This window comes from Bos indicus, chromosome 27 (assembly GCF_029378745.1).
Source record: "Bos indicus isolate NIAB-ARS_2022 breed Sahiwal x Tharparkar chromosome 27, NIAB-ARS_B.indTharparkar_mat_pri_1.0, whole genome shotgun sequence".
Classification (NCBI taxonomy): Eukaryota; Metazoa; Chordata; class Mammalia; order Artiodactyla; family Bovidae; genus Bos; species Bos indicus.
Genome location: NC_091786.1, coordinates 24,483,516 through 24,496,582, shown reverse-complemented (window position 1 = coordinate 24,496,582; position 13,067 = coordinate 24,483,516). Strand labels below are relative to the sequence as shown.

The following is a 13,067-nucleotide window of genomic DNA, read 5'->3' as shown; positions in this document are numbered from 1 at the left end:
GAAGCCACGCCTCCTTCTAATATCCAGTACTCCTGGCTAGACTTAGTTCAGAGGTTGCAGGATATAGATCTCATCAAAGCCACTGACTCACAGTTCCCACAAGAAAGCAAGGGAACACCTACAGAGCAAAGGAGAAAAAAATCACTTCCTTCCAACTGTTATTTTTTGTGCTAAAGCACAACCTGTTGGTTTTCTTTGGTAATCCAGGGTAAGAAGTGTCGCTGATTTTATATATATATATATATATTTATTTTTTTTTTTTAAGATTCCTGCTATTCTTAAAGACTGAAAAGTTTTCCAGCCACAGCATATGAGAGCTAGAGCTAGAGAACAGAGGAAGCCAGATAACCATCAGTATAGAGGTATTTTCTTTCAGGGGCAGCTTTGGGTCAGAATACACATGAGGAGCTGTTGAAAATGGAAAGAGTGGCTGAAATTGTAGACTATTAGTTTTGGAAGGGGCCTTTGTGGGGATGCAGTCTGGTCAGTTTTAAATGAGGAAACTCAGCTGAGTAAGATTGACAGCTGACATCTCTCTGTGCACCCTCAGGTCAGGGTAGAGGCAGAAAGGGATGTGGTGAGAGCCCTACAAGGAAGGCAAGACAAGCACACCAAATAAGAGGGTGGGTATAAGCATGAAGCTAAAAGAGGGGACTAGTCCACAAGATGATTTGTCACCGACCTCCCCGGCCAGTTGAACTGGGGAGCAGGAGTCATAGGCAGGGTGTCCCTGTTACTGGCTGTTGTTGTCCAGTCGCTTGACCCCATGGACTGACTGCAGCATGCCAGGCTTCCCTGTCCTTCACCATCTCCCAGAGTTTGCTCAAACTCATGTCCACTGAGTCGGTGATGCCATCCAACCATCTCATCCTCTGTCATCCCTTTCTTCTCCTGCCCTCAATCTTTCCCAGCACTGGGGTCTTTTCTAATGAGTTGGCTCTTCGCATCAGGTGGCCAAAGTATTAGAGTTTCATCCTCAGCATCCGTCCTTCCAGTGAACATCAGGGCTGATTGACTGGAATTCTGATCACACTCCACTCCTCCCCCACCCTTATCTTCTGAGTGTTGATAATACTCTCTGCCTGAACCTGGTTCCCAGCTCCTGGGTGCAATGAGCTGCGTGTACGAATTCTGTCCTTCTGGGGGCTTCGCACTGGGCTTGCTCTGCTGTTGCTCACTGATGCTGGTCAGTGAGGCGGGGCACGGATATCAACACCTGAGGACGTGGTCGTCCACCTTGCTGTCTCTTGCCTATGGAGAAGCATCTTAAGTAAGGAAACCACCCCCCACCCCGCGCCCTGCCCCATGTGGGATATGAGAGGCTTGGTGCCGGCCACTTCTGTCCCACTTCGGCTGGAGAAAGCAGAGAGACTCAGGCATGAACAGCTATCACATATGCGCAAGCAGCCCTACAAAGGCCTTGAGTGAAGTGACGCAGAACTAACAGTGGCCTTCCTGTGGGGCCTCTCTCCACGTGTCTCAGGCCTCTGGGTTTGTTGTGCATCCTCCATGCTAGTCGTCCTGCTGAGAGGAGAGGGGCTCAGAGAGGTACTGCGTGCCCTGCCCTTAGGAGGGGACATGCACAACTTTTCTGGCACCAGGGACTGGTTTCCTGCAGGACAGTTTTTCCACAGACTGTGGGTGGCGGGGGGTGAGATGGTTTGGGGATGATTCAAGCAAATTATAGTTATTGTGCACTTTATTATTATTACATCAGCTTCACCTCAGGTCATCAGCCATTAGATCCTGGAGGTTGGGGGCCTGCTGAAAATGATGGGTGCACATCATAACTGTCCCTTTCCTTAAATCTGAGACCCCTGTTTCTTTCACATTTTAACCTTCAGGAAAATAGCATGCATTTTACCACATATGGATAAAGTTAATGGGTTTCTTTTAATCCCTCTAAAAGCTTTTATTAAAATAGTGGGTACGTCTTTGAATCAGTTCTTAGAATGAAATAAATGAGTATTATTTCAGTTGGCACTTCCTTGTCTCCAATGTCAGTACCTTTTCTTAAATGTTTTTTTACTTGAACTCTTGTTTCATTGTGAGTTCTCCATTTCATGCAGTGATACAAAGATGAAGTGCAGTCTTCGCTCTATCTAGCCTGGCCATCCATCTCACCTTCTGTGATGTTTCTGGATGTACCTGTGCTCTGTGGAGACCTGGGGCAGTGACGGAACTTTCCCAGAATCATATCAGTATCCATGTGCACCACTCTGGGAACTCAGGGGTCTAGGAACCACTCACTTTTCTGCTGCTTCTTTTATAAAATCACCTTCCTTTGCCCTCTGGGCTTCCCTGGTGGCTCAGAGGTTAAAAAAAAAAAAAATCTGCCCACAATGGAGGAGACTCGTGTTCAATCCCTGGGTTGGGAAGATCCCCAGAGAAGAAAATGGCAACCCACTCCAGCATTCTTGCGTGGAAAATTCCATGGACAGAGGAGCCTGGTGGGCTACAGTCCATGGGGTCGTAAGAGATGCACACAGCTTAATGACTAAACCACCACCACCATTGTTTGCCTTCTAAAATGTCTGTGGGCCTGCCCTGTCCCCCAGGCCATCAGTTTGTCAAAACTCATAGAATTATACACTAAAAAGGAGGCATTATATTGCAGCTAAACACTACCCTCTATAAACTGACTTTTTGAAAAAATCCAGCCAAGCCACACATGTTCACGTTTGTTGTTGCTGTTCCAATATTGTTTGCCACATATTAGAAGCAACCTAAGTAGCCATCCAGCGGGAGCTGGTTAAATAAATTATGATACTTGCATAAAATGATATAGTATGATCAGATCAGTCGCTCAGTCGTGTCTGACTCTTTGCGACCCCATGAATCGCAGCACACCGGGCCTCCCGGTTCATCACCAACTCCCAGAGTTCACTCAGACTCACGTCCATCAAGTCAGTGATGCCATCCAGCCATCTCATCCTCTGTTGTCCCCTTCTCCTCCTGCCCCCAATCCCTCCCAGCATCAGAGTCTTTTCCAATGAGTCAACTCTTCGCATGAGGTGGCCAAAGTACTGGAGTTTCAGCTTTAGCATCTCTCCTTCCAAAGAAATCCCAGGGCTGATCTCCTTCAGAATGGACTGGTTGGGTCTCCTTGCAGTCCAAGGGACTCTCAAGAGTCTTCTCCAACACCACAGTTCAAAAGCATCAATTCTTAAGCACTCAGCCTTCTTCACAGTCCAACTCTCACATCCATATATGACCACAGGAAAAACCATAGCCTTGACTAGATGGACCTTTGTTGGCAAAGTAATGTCTCTGCTTTTGAATATGCTATCTAGGTTGGTCATAACTTTCCTTCCAAGGAGTAAGCATCTTTTAAGTTCATGGCTGCAGTCATCATCTGTAGTGATTTTGGAGCCCAGAAAAATAAAGTCTGACACTGTTTCCACTGTTTCCCCATCTATTTCCCATGAAGTGATGGGACCGGATGCCATGATCTTCGTTTTCTGAATGTTGAGCTTTAAGCTATGGGGCACCCGTTAAAAAGAATGAAATACACCTGGACATCATCTGATGTGGACTATCTCCAATCCGTAGTGTGGCAAATGAAGAAAAGGAATATTGAGATCAGTGGGCACCATTTGCTCTCCTTTGTGTAAACATGTGTATGTTGCGTGTGTGTTTGTTTTGGTTGTTTGGCGGATCTGCAGAAGGATGCGTGAGAAATTGCCAGCAGTGGTGTCCTTTTGATTAGAGGGACTGGATGCTGAGGGACAGGATAGGAGGAAGACTCATTGGCATTGTATACCTTTTTTGCACTTTAATTTGTTCATATGCATATGTTGTCTCTTCAAGAAATAGATAAAAACAATATAAAATAAATTACTTTGATGGGGAAAAAAACCCACAGGACCCTGGAACTGAGCAGCATGGATTTCTAGCCTAGAATTTCTGTTTCTCTCTCTCAGGTCCGTCATCTGAGCCAGCTCACTCGCCCACCAACAGCAGGAAGAAGCTCTTTGCCCCCGTCCCCTTCCCTTCAGGCTCCACCGAGGATGTGTCCCCTGGCGACCCCCTGCAGCCCCCGCCTCTTCCCCAGAAGAAGCTCGTGAGTCGGGCGGCCTCTTCCCCCGATGGCTTCTTCTGGACCCAGGGCTCCCCCAAACCCAGAACAGCAAGTCCCAAGCTGAACCTCAGCCACTCGGAGACTAACGTCTGTGCCCATGAGGACTCCCACTTCAGCTACACCTCAGGCCCTGGCGGCCGCCACCAGCACGTCTTCTCCGCTTCCGAGCCACTGGAGAAAACTTCCAAAGGCAGTGGCCACCGCGGCCCTGTGCTGGGGCTGGGGGGCAGCAAAGGCCTGCAGGGCAAAGGGGTCTCCTCCGCCTCGTCCTCTCAGCTGAGCGTGTCCAGCCAGGCCTCGGCGGGCAGCACTCAGCTGCAGCTCCACAGCCTCCTGAACAGCATCAGCAGCAAAGAGGGCACCTACGCCAAGCTGGGGGGGCTCTACGCCCAGTCCCTGGTCCGCCTCGTGGCCAGGTGCGAGGACCTCTTCATGGGTGGCCAGAAGAAGGAGCTGCACTTCAGCGAGAATAACTGGTCCCTGTTCAAGCTGACCTGTAACAAGCCCTGCTGTGACTCGGGGGATGCCATTTACTATTGCGCCACCTGCTCCGAGGACCCCGGCAGCACCTACGCCGTGAAGGTAGGTCTCACCCCCCGCCCCCCCCGCCTCCCGCTCCCCTGCCGTGCAGCTGGCAGTCCTGACTGGCAGCCCTGTGGCTTGAAAAGTCCTGTGCCCTCGGCCACCTCCCAGAGGAGGGTCATTTCCTGGAAATATTCAGTGAGTTCACTCTGCCTGGCCCAGGATAGTGTGAGTTGTATGCACGGGTTCAGTGGAGGAAAGAGTGAGCTGAATGTGGTCAGCCTGGTCATCACGGGCAGCCCAGAGCCCGGGATCTGTACCCATCCAATGAAGGGATGTAAATTTGAACTCCTTGAAAGTCAAGGGGGTGGAGGTGCTTTTAGGAAGTTCTTTGCTTCTGCTGACCCAGTGGACCTGAGAAAATGATCTTTGAATCACCGCTCTGCTTCCATCCTGAACATTTTCTTGTGTTCAAGTGCATCAGTTACTGTCCCCTGCCTCCTGGGGCTGGATCTGGGGGCTCCTTCACTGTCAAGAGACAGCTGACCTCTCCATTTTGAGGAGGAACGAGCCTGGTGGGACAGGCTTTTAATCCTTCTTGCCCATGGCGTAGAAAGTGATGTGGCCCAAGGGGGCCACTTGGTGCCAGGTCTGCTGCTGGATCAGAACTTCTGGATCAAGGGGTTTGGTTTTTTAGATTCATGATTGTGATGTGCAGCTTGGATTCTAAGACCTCCTGTAATAATGAAGAGTTAGCCAATTCTGAAGAACAGTGCAGAAAATTCGCATTCCCAGAGAACATTAGAAGGCAGTGTTGTTCATTTCATCTGAAATCTAAACCATAAGGAGGGACTTCCCTGGCAGTCCAGTGGTTAAGGCGTCACCTTCCATTGCAGGGGATGCTGGTTTGATCCCTGGTCAGGCAGCTGAGGTCCCACATGCCTCCCAACCAAAAAACCCCAAACAAACAGAAACAATATTGAAACCAAATCAGTAAAACCTTTAAAAGTGGTCCATATCAAAAAATAATAAGGAAACCAGCAGATAGACCTTGAGCCTGTTAAGGAAGAGAGTCCCAGTGTTCTCTGTGATTCTGCTGGAGCCTTGGCAGATCAGGGAGTATCTCTGTAGTGTGTGAAAAGGAAATTTCTTTTTAAATTTTTTTAACTTTTTTTTATATTGGAGCTCAATATTTTATGAAAAGGAAATTTGAAGAATTTCAAGTATTCAGAGTCTAGGGAACAGCAGCATCAATTTGCAGATGTGCCTGGCCTGATGATGGGGTGGAGGCGGGGTGCAGAGCATCCTCCTGCACGCGCCACCGTTCCACTTCATTAGTGCTGGTTCTGGATGGAATAGTCATCTGAATCCTCTGGGTCCCCAGGAGGGGGAGCAGGCCCCTTCCCGAGCTGCCTGTCTGAGGCCGAGCTCATCCGTGTCTGGGATGCAGGAGCTTCGGTTGCAGGCTCGCACCTGCTCGGGCTCACGTTGGTTCCTCTGTTTGTGGGCTTTGCCTCCTGTGGCAGTGAGAGAATGAAGCCAGCTCGTGTAGCCCTGCTCCACGAATACAGGGTAGGAAAAAAAGCCTTTGTTACGTGTGCTGTCGAAGCTGTTTCATGCCTCAGTCAGCCAGAACTCCAGTAATTAGGGACCCGTGTTAGGTTGGCTGGGTCTTTTTTATTTCGCAGACGTGACTTAGCCCAGATTTTCAACCACGAAGCAGGCCAAGGCACCAAAGTTTAAAGCGAGACTTGGCTCAATGAAACCTTTGAAATTGGAGCTGAACCAGTCTGTGTGAAGGTCTTGAGCCAAAACCTGAGCGCAGACCCCTGAAAATGATCTTGCGGGATGGTGAGGGGAGGTGGGGGTGGAAGAGAAGCCTTTCACCCACCTCCTCTACCTTCACTCCTAATTTGACACTGTAGAATGATCTTGAGGGGCCCTGCCCAGGGCTCCCCCACTGGTTAACATGCACCCCGTCTTTTGTTTGAGGCAGTGAGGTCTTGCCAGAAGACCAGCTCACCGATTTTGAATCCCATCCAGGCCAGTTGTCATTTACTCTGCTCCTTCATTTACATCTCTGTGCAAACTGCCTGCACTCCCGAGGAGAGTTTTTGGTGGGCTCAAGCCTTTGATACCCTGGAGAAAAGGATCCTTGGAAACGCATCCCAGGCCCGGCAGCTGCGCCCTCTGGGTTTGTATAATTACCTGCCAGCCACCTCTGGATTGCCTGGCTCCACCACCAGGTTACCGCCAGACCCACAAGAGCAGTCACCATAGCAACCTTTCCCGGTGGGTGCTCACCTGGGCTAGGCTTTGTGTTGAAAGCTACGTCTGTGTTGTATCTTTGAATGTTCCCAGTGGCCCTGTGAGGAGGGACACTGCCCTTGAGATACAGAGGAGAAACAGACTTTGAGATAAATACAGTCAATTTTCAATATTTGGGGATTTCATATTTGTGAATTTGGTGCTGAAATTTTTTTGTAACCCCAAATAATAAATACTTGGGGTGCTTTAGTGGTCATTGTGCATTGTGCATCTGCTCTGGCCATGTGCAGAGTTGGGGAGATCCGAGGTAGTCAACACGCAAATCCCTAGCTGAGGTGCTACACGGGGACTCTCCACCTTCTTTCTCAGCTCTCATACTGTAAACAAATGCTTCATCTTCACACTTTTTTTTTTAAAGGGTGATTTCACCTTTTAAAACAGCCATGCCAAGCAATGAAGTCCTATCTCATGATCCTAAGGTCAGGAAGACTGTGATGCAGTTTTGAGAGGGTGTTAGATCAGCTTCTTTTCAGGCATGAGCTACACTGCGGTCAGCCATGAGTCACTGTTAGCACAGTTGAGGTACTCAGCAGTATCTATGAATAAGGCGTCTTTAAACGGAAACACACATACAGCAGGGTTATCCATTGGCCAGCTGATGAACATCTTGTGACCGGAGATTTGTAAGAACTTCACGTTGTGTTTCCCCAGGAGCAGTGGTTCAGCATTCATGCGTTCAGTGTTTGTGACTACTTAATAGAACATAACGACCAACCGAAAAGAACAAGAATCAAGGGTAACTGGCCAATGTTTGCAGAGTTCATATTTAAACTAAGGTCCTTTTCACCCTAAAGCTCATACTCTTCACCTCCAGAACACTTCTCAGCTGTATAATCTTGGGCAAATAACTTAACATTTTAAAGTCTCAGCTTCCTGCCCTGTAGTAACATCTATCTCGTGGAGTTGTTCAATGAGATATAAAGAGACACTACAGGAAATATGCTTTATAGGCACCATATGAAAGTCATCGGGGTATGTTGTAGTTGAGAAGCTCTCACTTGTATCCATAGATGGCACTGCAAACAGGCCCATACACAGTGGTTGTTGGGATTTATACACTAGACTGTTTTTTGAGGACCACCCCAGCCGACAATGTTCCAGAAAACTGCCATTTAAAAACCAAATATAGCTGGCTGGGCTCAGATAAGAAAGAACCTACAGCAGTGCCTTTTCGACATGTATCCTGAAACCACTTTTGTTAATGGAAGAGAAAACACTGTCTGGGATAAAATGAGCTTCCCTTTTATTTCTATTCTACTTTTCTAATAAGAGAGATCACTAAATTAATGTGTTCCCTCCCCCCGACCCCCCAACCCTCCAATTATCTTTTAAAAAGTTTTCTTAGTAGCTGAGCTCCTTTATGCCAGGTTTCATGCTGAGGTTTGTGGAGCTGCAATATAAATAAATCTCTTTGAAAAGGTACTTGCAGCAGAACTTCTAAAAACGTCACCTGTAAGCATTGTGGCGCTCCATAAACACCGCCGTGATCATTCAAGTATAGCCACGCAGCAGCCGGAAGGGTTATTTTGAGATTGTTTGCTGGGTGATATTTTGTAGATGGGGCCAGATGCCTTTCTTCTCAGGATTACATACTGATCCTTACCCTTCTACACAGCACGGCTGGGACTGCACCATCCCCTTTGCAGGGGAGTGCCCACAGACCATCTGCAGTCTCTTTCAGTATAATTAATTAGAGGGGATCAGGCCTGATGGGAGGCCATTGTGTGTGACTCAAGACTCCCAGTTATGTGGCCACCAGATGAAGATTCTTGTTGCTCAGGATCCTTAGGTAGCTGACTCTGTCATTAGTACAAAAAGATGTAGAAGAGGCGGGAAAGACACAGAGTAGGAATTCCCCAGAGAACTTGAGATCCTCTGCTTGTTTATTTCCATCTTCAGAGGGTGCCTTTGGGCCCTTGGGCTTCCCTATTCCCTGGAGAGCTTTCTATTTTCTTTCAGTTGCTATGACTCACCCTTGGAAGAGTGGCTTGCACTTAGCAGCTCCACTAAAATCAGCCCCATGGATTGTGCCAGTTGGTAGGCATGGCATATTAACCTGGATCTAGAAACCAGGGCAGCCTAAGAGAATTTGACCAAGTCCTAGAGGTGTGGGGCCTGCATCTCTGCCCCTGAGATTCCCCAAGAAGGGAACATCCGAGCGATCAAACATATCTGCTGTCAGGTAGCTGCCAAGTCAGGTGCGGTGGCTGGGGAGTGAGGCTGATTGCCTGAGGAAGCTCTTATCTGGCTTCCTGAGAATTTGTCCAGTCCACGTTGTGGGCAAAGAGATGTCTTCCTATCAAGGGAACTCATTCTGGCTGGATTGTATGATCATTTTTGGTTTAACTTTTTAAGAAATTGACCGTCTGCATCCAAAGGGGTGGTACCATTTTACATCCCACTAGCTGTATCTGTGGAGAAGGAAATGACAACCCACTCCAGTATTCTTGCCTGGAGAATCCCAGGAATGGCGGAGCCTGGTGGGCTGCCATCTATGGGGTCGTACAGAGTCGGACACTACTGAAGCGACTTAGCAGCAGCTGCATCTGAGACTTCCCATTTCTGCACATCCTCATAGATGCTTGGTATTATCATTTTATTACAGCCATTCTGGTGGGTATCACCTGGGCTCTCACTGTGTTTTTGACTTGCCTTTCCCTTATGACTCATGATGTTGAATATCTTTTCATGTGCTTATGGCCACTTACATAGTTCTTGGGTGAAATGCCTGTGAATATCTTTTGCTGACTTTTTGATTGGATAATTTATCTTACAACAGCTTTGCAATAATTCTGGGTACATTCTGGATGGATATGTGTTTTGCAAATATTTCCTCCCATTCTGATACTTGTCTTCCCAATTTTCTTAATACTTTTTGAACTCCACAAGTTTAAGATTTGATAAGGTCAAGTTTGTCTGCCTTTTTCTCTTTTGGACCATGGTTCTGGTGTGGTCACTGAGAAATCTTGGCTTAGCCTAAGGCCTCAAAGATCTGCCCTGTGTGTTCTTCAAAAGTATGTATGTTTTGGCTCTCACACCTAAGCCTCTCCATTGTGACCTAGGTCTCTGTGACCCATTATGAGTTAAATGGTGTGTGCCAGTGGGCAGTAGGGGTGTAAGTTCACCATTTGCGTGCGGATGTCTAAATGTCCCAGCACTGTTTACTGAACAGAACGATGGCTCTGGCTTTTGACCTCACTTCCGCTTTCCCCCACAGATCTGCAAGACCCCCGAGCCCAAAGCAGCCTCCTACTGCAGCCCTTCAGTGCCCGTGCACTTCAATATCCAGCAGGACTGTGGCCACTTTGTCGCCTCCGTGCCCTCCAGCATGCTCACCTCTCCCGACGCACACAAGGACCCTCTGTCTGCCCTGCCCTCACATCCCCCCGCCCAGGAGCAGGACTGCGTGGTGGTCATCACTCGGGAGGTGCCCCACCAAACCGCCTCGGACTTTGTGCGGGACTTGGCCGCCAGCCACCAGTCTGAGCCGGAGGTTTACGAGCGGCGGGTGTGCTTCCTGCTCCTGCAGCTCTGCAACGGGCTGGAGCACCTGAAGGAGCATGGGATCATCCACCGAGACCTGTGCCTGGAGAACCTGCTGCTGGTGCATTGCGCCCCCCAGGCCTCCCCCGAGCCTTCCACCGCTGCCTCCGTCCCTCCCACCACCACATCCCCTGCCCCTGCGGCTACCCCCTCCTCTGGCCCCTCAGCCACCGTCCCTACCAGCGTCAACCCCACCCCTCCAGCCGCCCCCGCCTTTCAAGGAGGGTCCAGTGAGAAACACTTGCCCCGGCTTATCATCAGCAACTTCTTGAAGGCCAAGCAGAAGCCAGGTGGTACCACCAACCTGCAGCAGAAGAAGAGCCAGGCACGCCTGGCCCCCGAGATCGTGTCGGCCTCCCAGTACCGCAAGTTCGACGAATTCCAAACGGGCATCCTCATCTACGAGCTGCTCCACCAGCCCAACCCATTCGAGGTGCGGGCGCAGCTCCGGGAGCAGGACTACCGGCAGGAGGACTTGCCCCCGCTGCCCGCGCTGTCCCTCTACTCGCCGGGTCTGCAGCGGCTCGCCCACCTGCTGCTGGAGGCCGACCCCATCAAGCGCATCCGCATCGGCGAGGCCAAGCGCGTGCTGCAGTGCCTGCTGTGGGGGCCCCGGCGCGAGCTGGTGGAGCCGCCGGGCGCCTCGGAGGAGGTGCTGTGCACCACGCTCCACAACTGGATCGACATGAAGCGAGCCCTGATGATGATGAAGTTCGCCGAGAAGGCGGTGGACCGCCGGCGCGGGGTGGAGCTGGAGGACTGGCTCTGCTGCCAGTATCTGGCGTCGGCCGAGCCCACAGCCCTCTTACAATCACTGAAGCTCCTACAGCTTCTGTGAGGCAGCTCCCAGCCCCTCCTCTGGGCCGGACCCCCATCCTACCCCTTTCCCCGTGCCCTGCCTTGCCTTGGAAACATCCGTGTCTCTTGGGAAATGGTACAAATGACTGTCGTACTTGGATGTAATATATATATATATAAGATATAAATATGAAAGATTGTGGATGTCATTGCCCACCGTGGTCTAGCCTCCTTTTCTCCTGTAGTCTTGCAGTTTCCTCTGCAATTACGTACATTTCTAGCTTCTTGCAAGGTCCTGAGGACAGTGGCGCCTGCAGAATGAAGCCTGGACTCTGGTCTCACTACCCCATTAGGCGGTCTCTTTACCTTCTTGTCAAGTGGCTATTTAAAAAAAAAAAAACAAAAAACAGAACCCTCCATTTTTAATTAAAATTGCTGGTTGAGTCCTGAGCAAAGCTCTTTCATCCCCAAGTGGGTTAATACCTTTGGTGGGTAAAATCATTTTAAGCCCTTGAAACAGTGGCTTCAAGACCACTTGAACTGTCCCTGTTCTTCTACTTCTCGTCAGAAGGAGCATCAGGCCACAAGAGCCCAGGCATGTGGGGACCAGTTCATCTTCCCTGCTTCTCTCTCAACCTAACAGCCTCTTAGGAAGAAGCCAGACACAGCTGGTGTGATCCCAGAGTTTCAGAATTTAATCCCACTGCTTGAAATCCATTTCCAGTTTGCTAAAGCTGGTTATCATTTGTATCAGAAGCCTGGCTGAAAGCAGAAGCCACCCCAGATGGTTCAAATGACGAGAACTTAGCAGGGGACCACTTAGAGGGTTGCGGGCAGGATTAAGAGAAAAACAACGGATGGTGAGACAAAAAGCAAGGGCTGGAGTGGGGAGGGTTCACTCAATCTGTTCCCCACCTGCCATCCCCAGGCCAAGACCAGTGAGACGCCAGAGAGCAAGGGGGCCTGGGTGATACAGCCGGCAAGACTGACTTCCCTGGCAGGATTGGGAAGAAAGGGTGGAGTGCTGGGTGGGGAACAGCCCGCTGTTAATGCTGTCCTAGATAAGGGCAGTGCAAGAACTCAAAAGTGTTTCTACTTTCAGGCCACTCACCCACCTGCTGCTCAAAGCTCCTTTGGGTTTCCATTTTTTAAAACTCATTCAGTTGACACATGTATTGGCACCTACTAGAGTCAGCATTTGTTACCATGCCTTTAAAAAGTGCTTCAGAGAAAATTCAGAAGCACCAGATCTTTCTTCTTCAAAACTAGACACAGAAAAAAAATCAATAAACACCCATTTGAAGGGAAATAGCCCAAGAGCCTTGTATTGCTACCTAAAGGGTAATCTTTGAAGTTGTGAACGAATTTCTCAAACCTTGTTAATAACAATGGACAAGTTTAAAATAAATTCCAAGATCTTAATGGATGTCCTAGGAATCTAGGAAAGTGGCCAGCAACCAGGATGGCAAAATCTCCCAGGTCCCCTTCTGCATATTTTTAAAATAATTTTATTGATTTATTATTGGCTGTGCTGGGTCTTCATTGCCACGAGGGCATTTCTCTAGTTGTGATGAATAGGGCCTACTCTCAAGTTGCAGTGTGTGGGCTTCTCATTGCAGTGACTTCTCTTGTTGCAGAGCTTGGGCTCTAGGGTGCATGGGCTCAGTAGTTGCGGCTTCCGGGCTCTAGACCACAGGCTCAGTAGTTGTGATGCACGGGCTTAGTTCCTCTGTGGCATGAGGGACCCTCCCGGACCAGGGATCGAACCCCTGCCTCTTGCATTGGCCGGAGGATT

The 13,067-nt window shown here is 49.4% G+C and overlaps 1 protein-coding gene across 4 annotated transcripts in view; it reads left to right on the top strand.

Moving 5' to 3' along the window:
- PRAG1 (PEAK1 related, kinase-activating pseudokinase 1) overlaps positions 1–11,486 on the top strand; it is a 71,348-nt gene extending 59,862 nt beyond the window's left edge. For all 4 annotated transcript variants that reach the window (XM_070781312.1, XM_019953493.2, XM_070781311.1 and 1 more), the window contains 2 exons: positions 3,924–4,663; positions 10,149–11,486. In XM_070781312.1, coding sequence (XP_070637413.1) covers positions 3,924–4,663; positions 10,149–11,312 — 1,904 coding nt within the window. In that variant the 3' untranslated portion in view covers positions 11,313–11,486. The remainder of the gene's footprint in view (positions 1–3,923; positions 4,664–10,148) is intronic.
- The last annotated feature ends 1,581 nt before the right edge of the window (positions 11,487–13,067 follow it).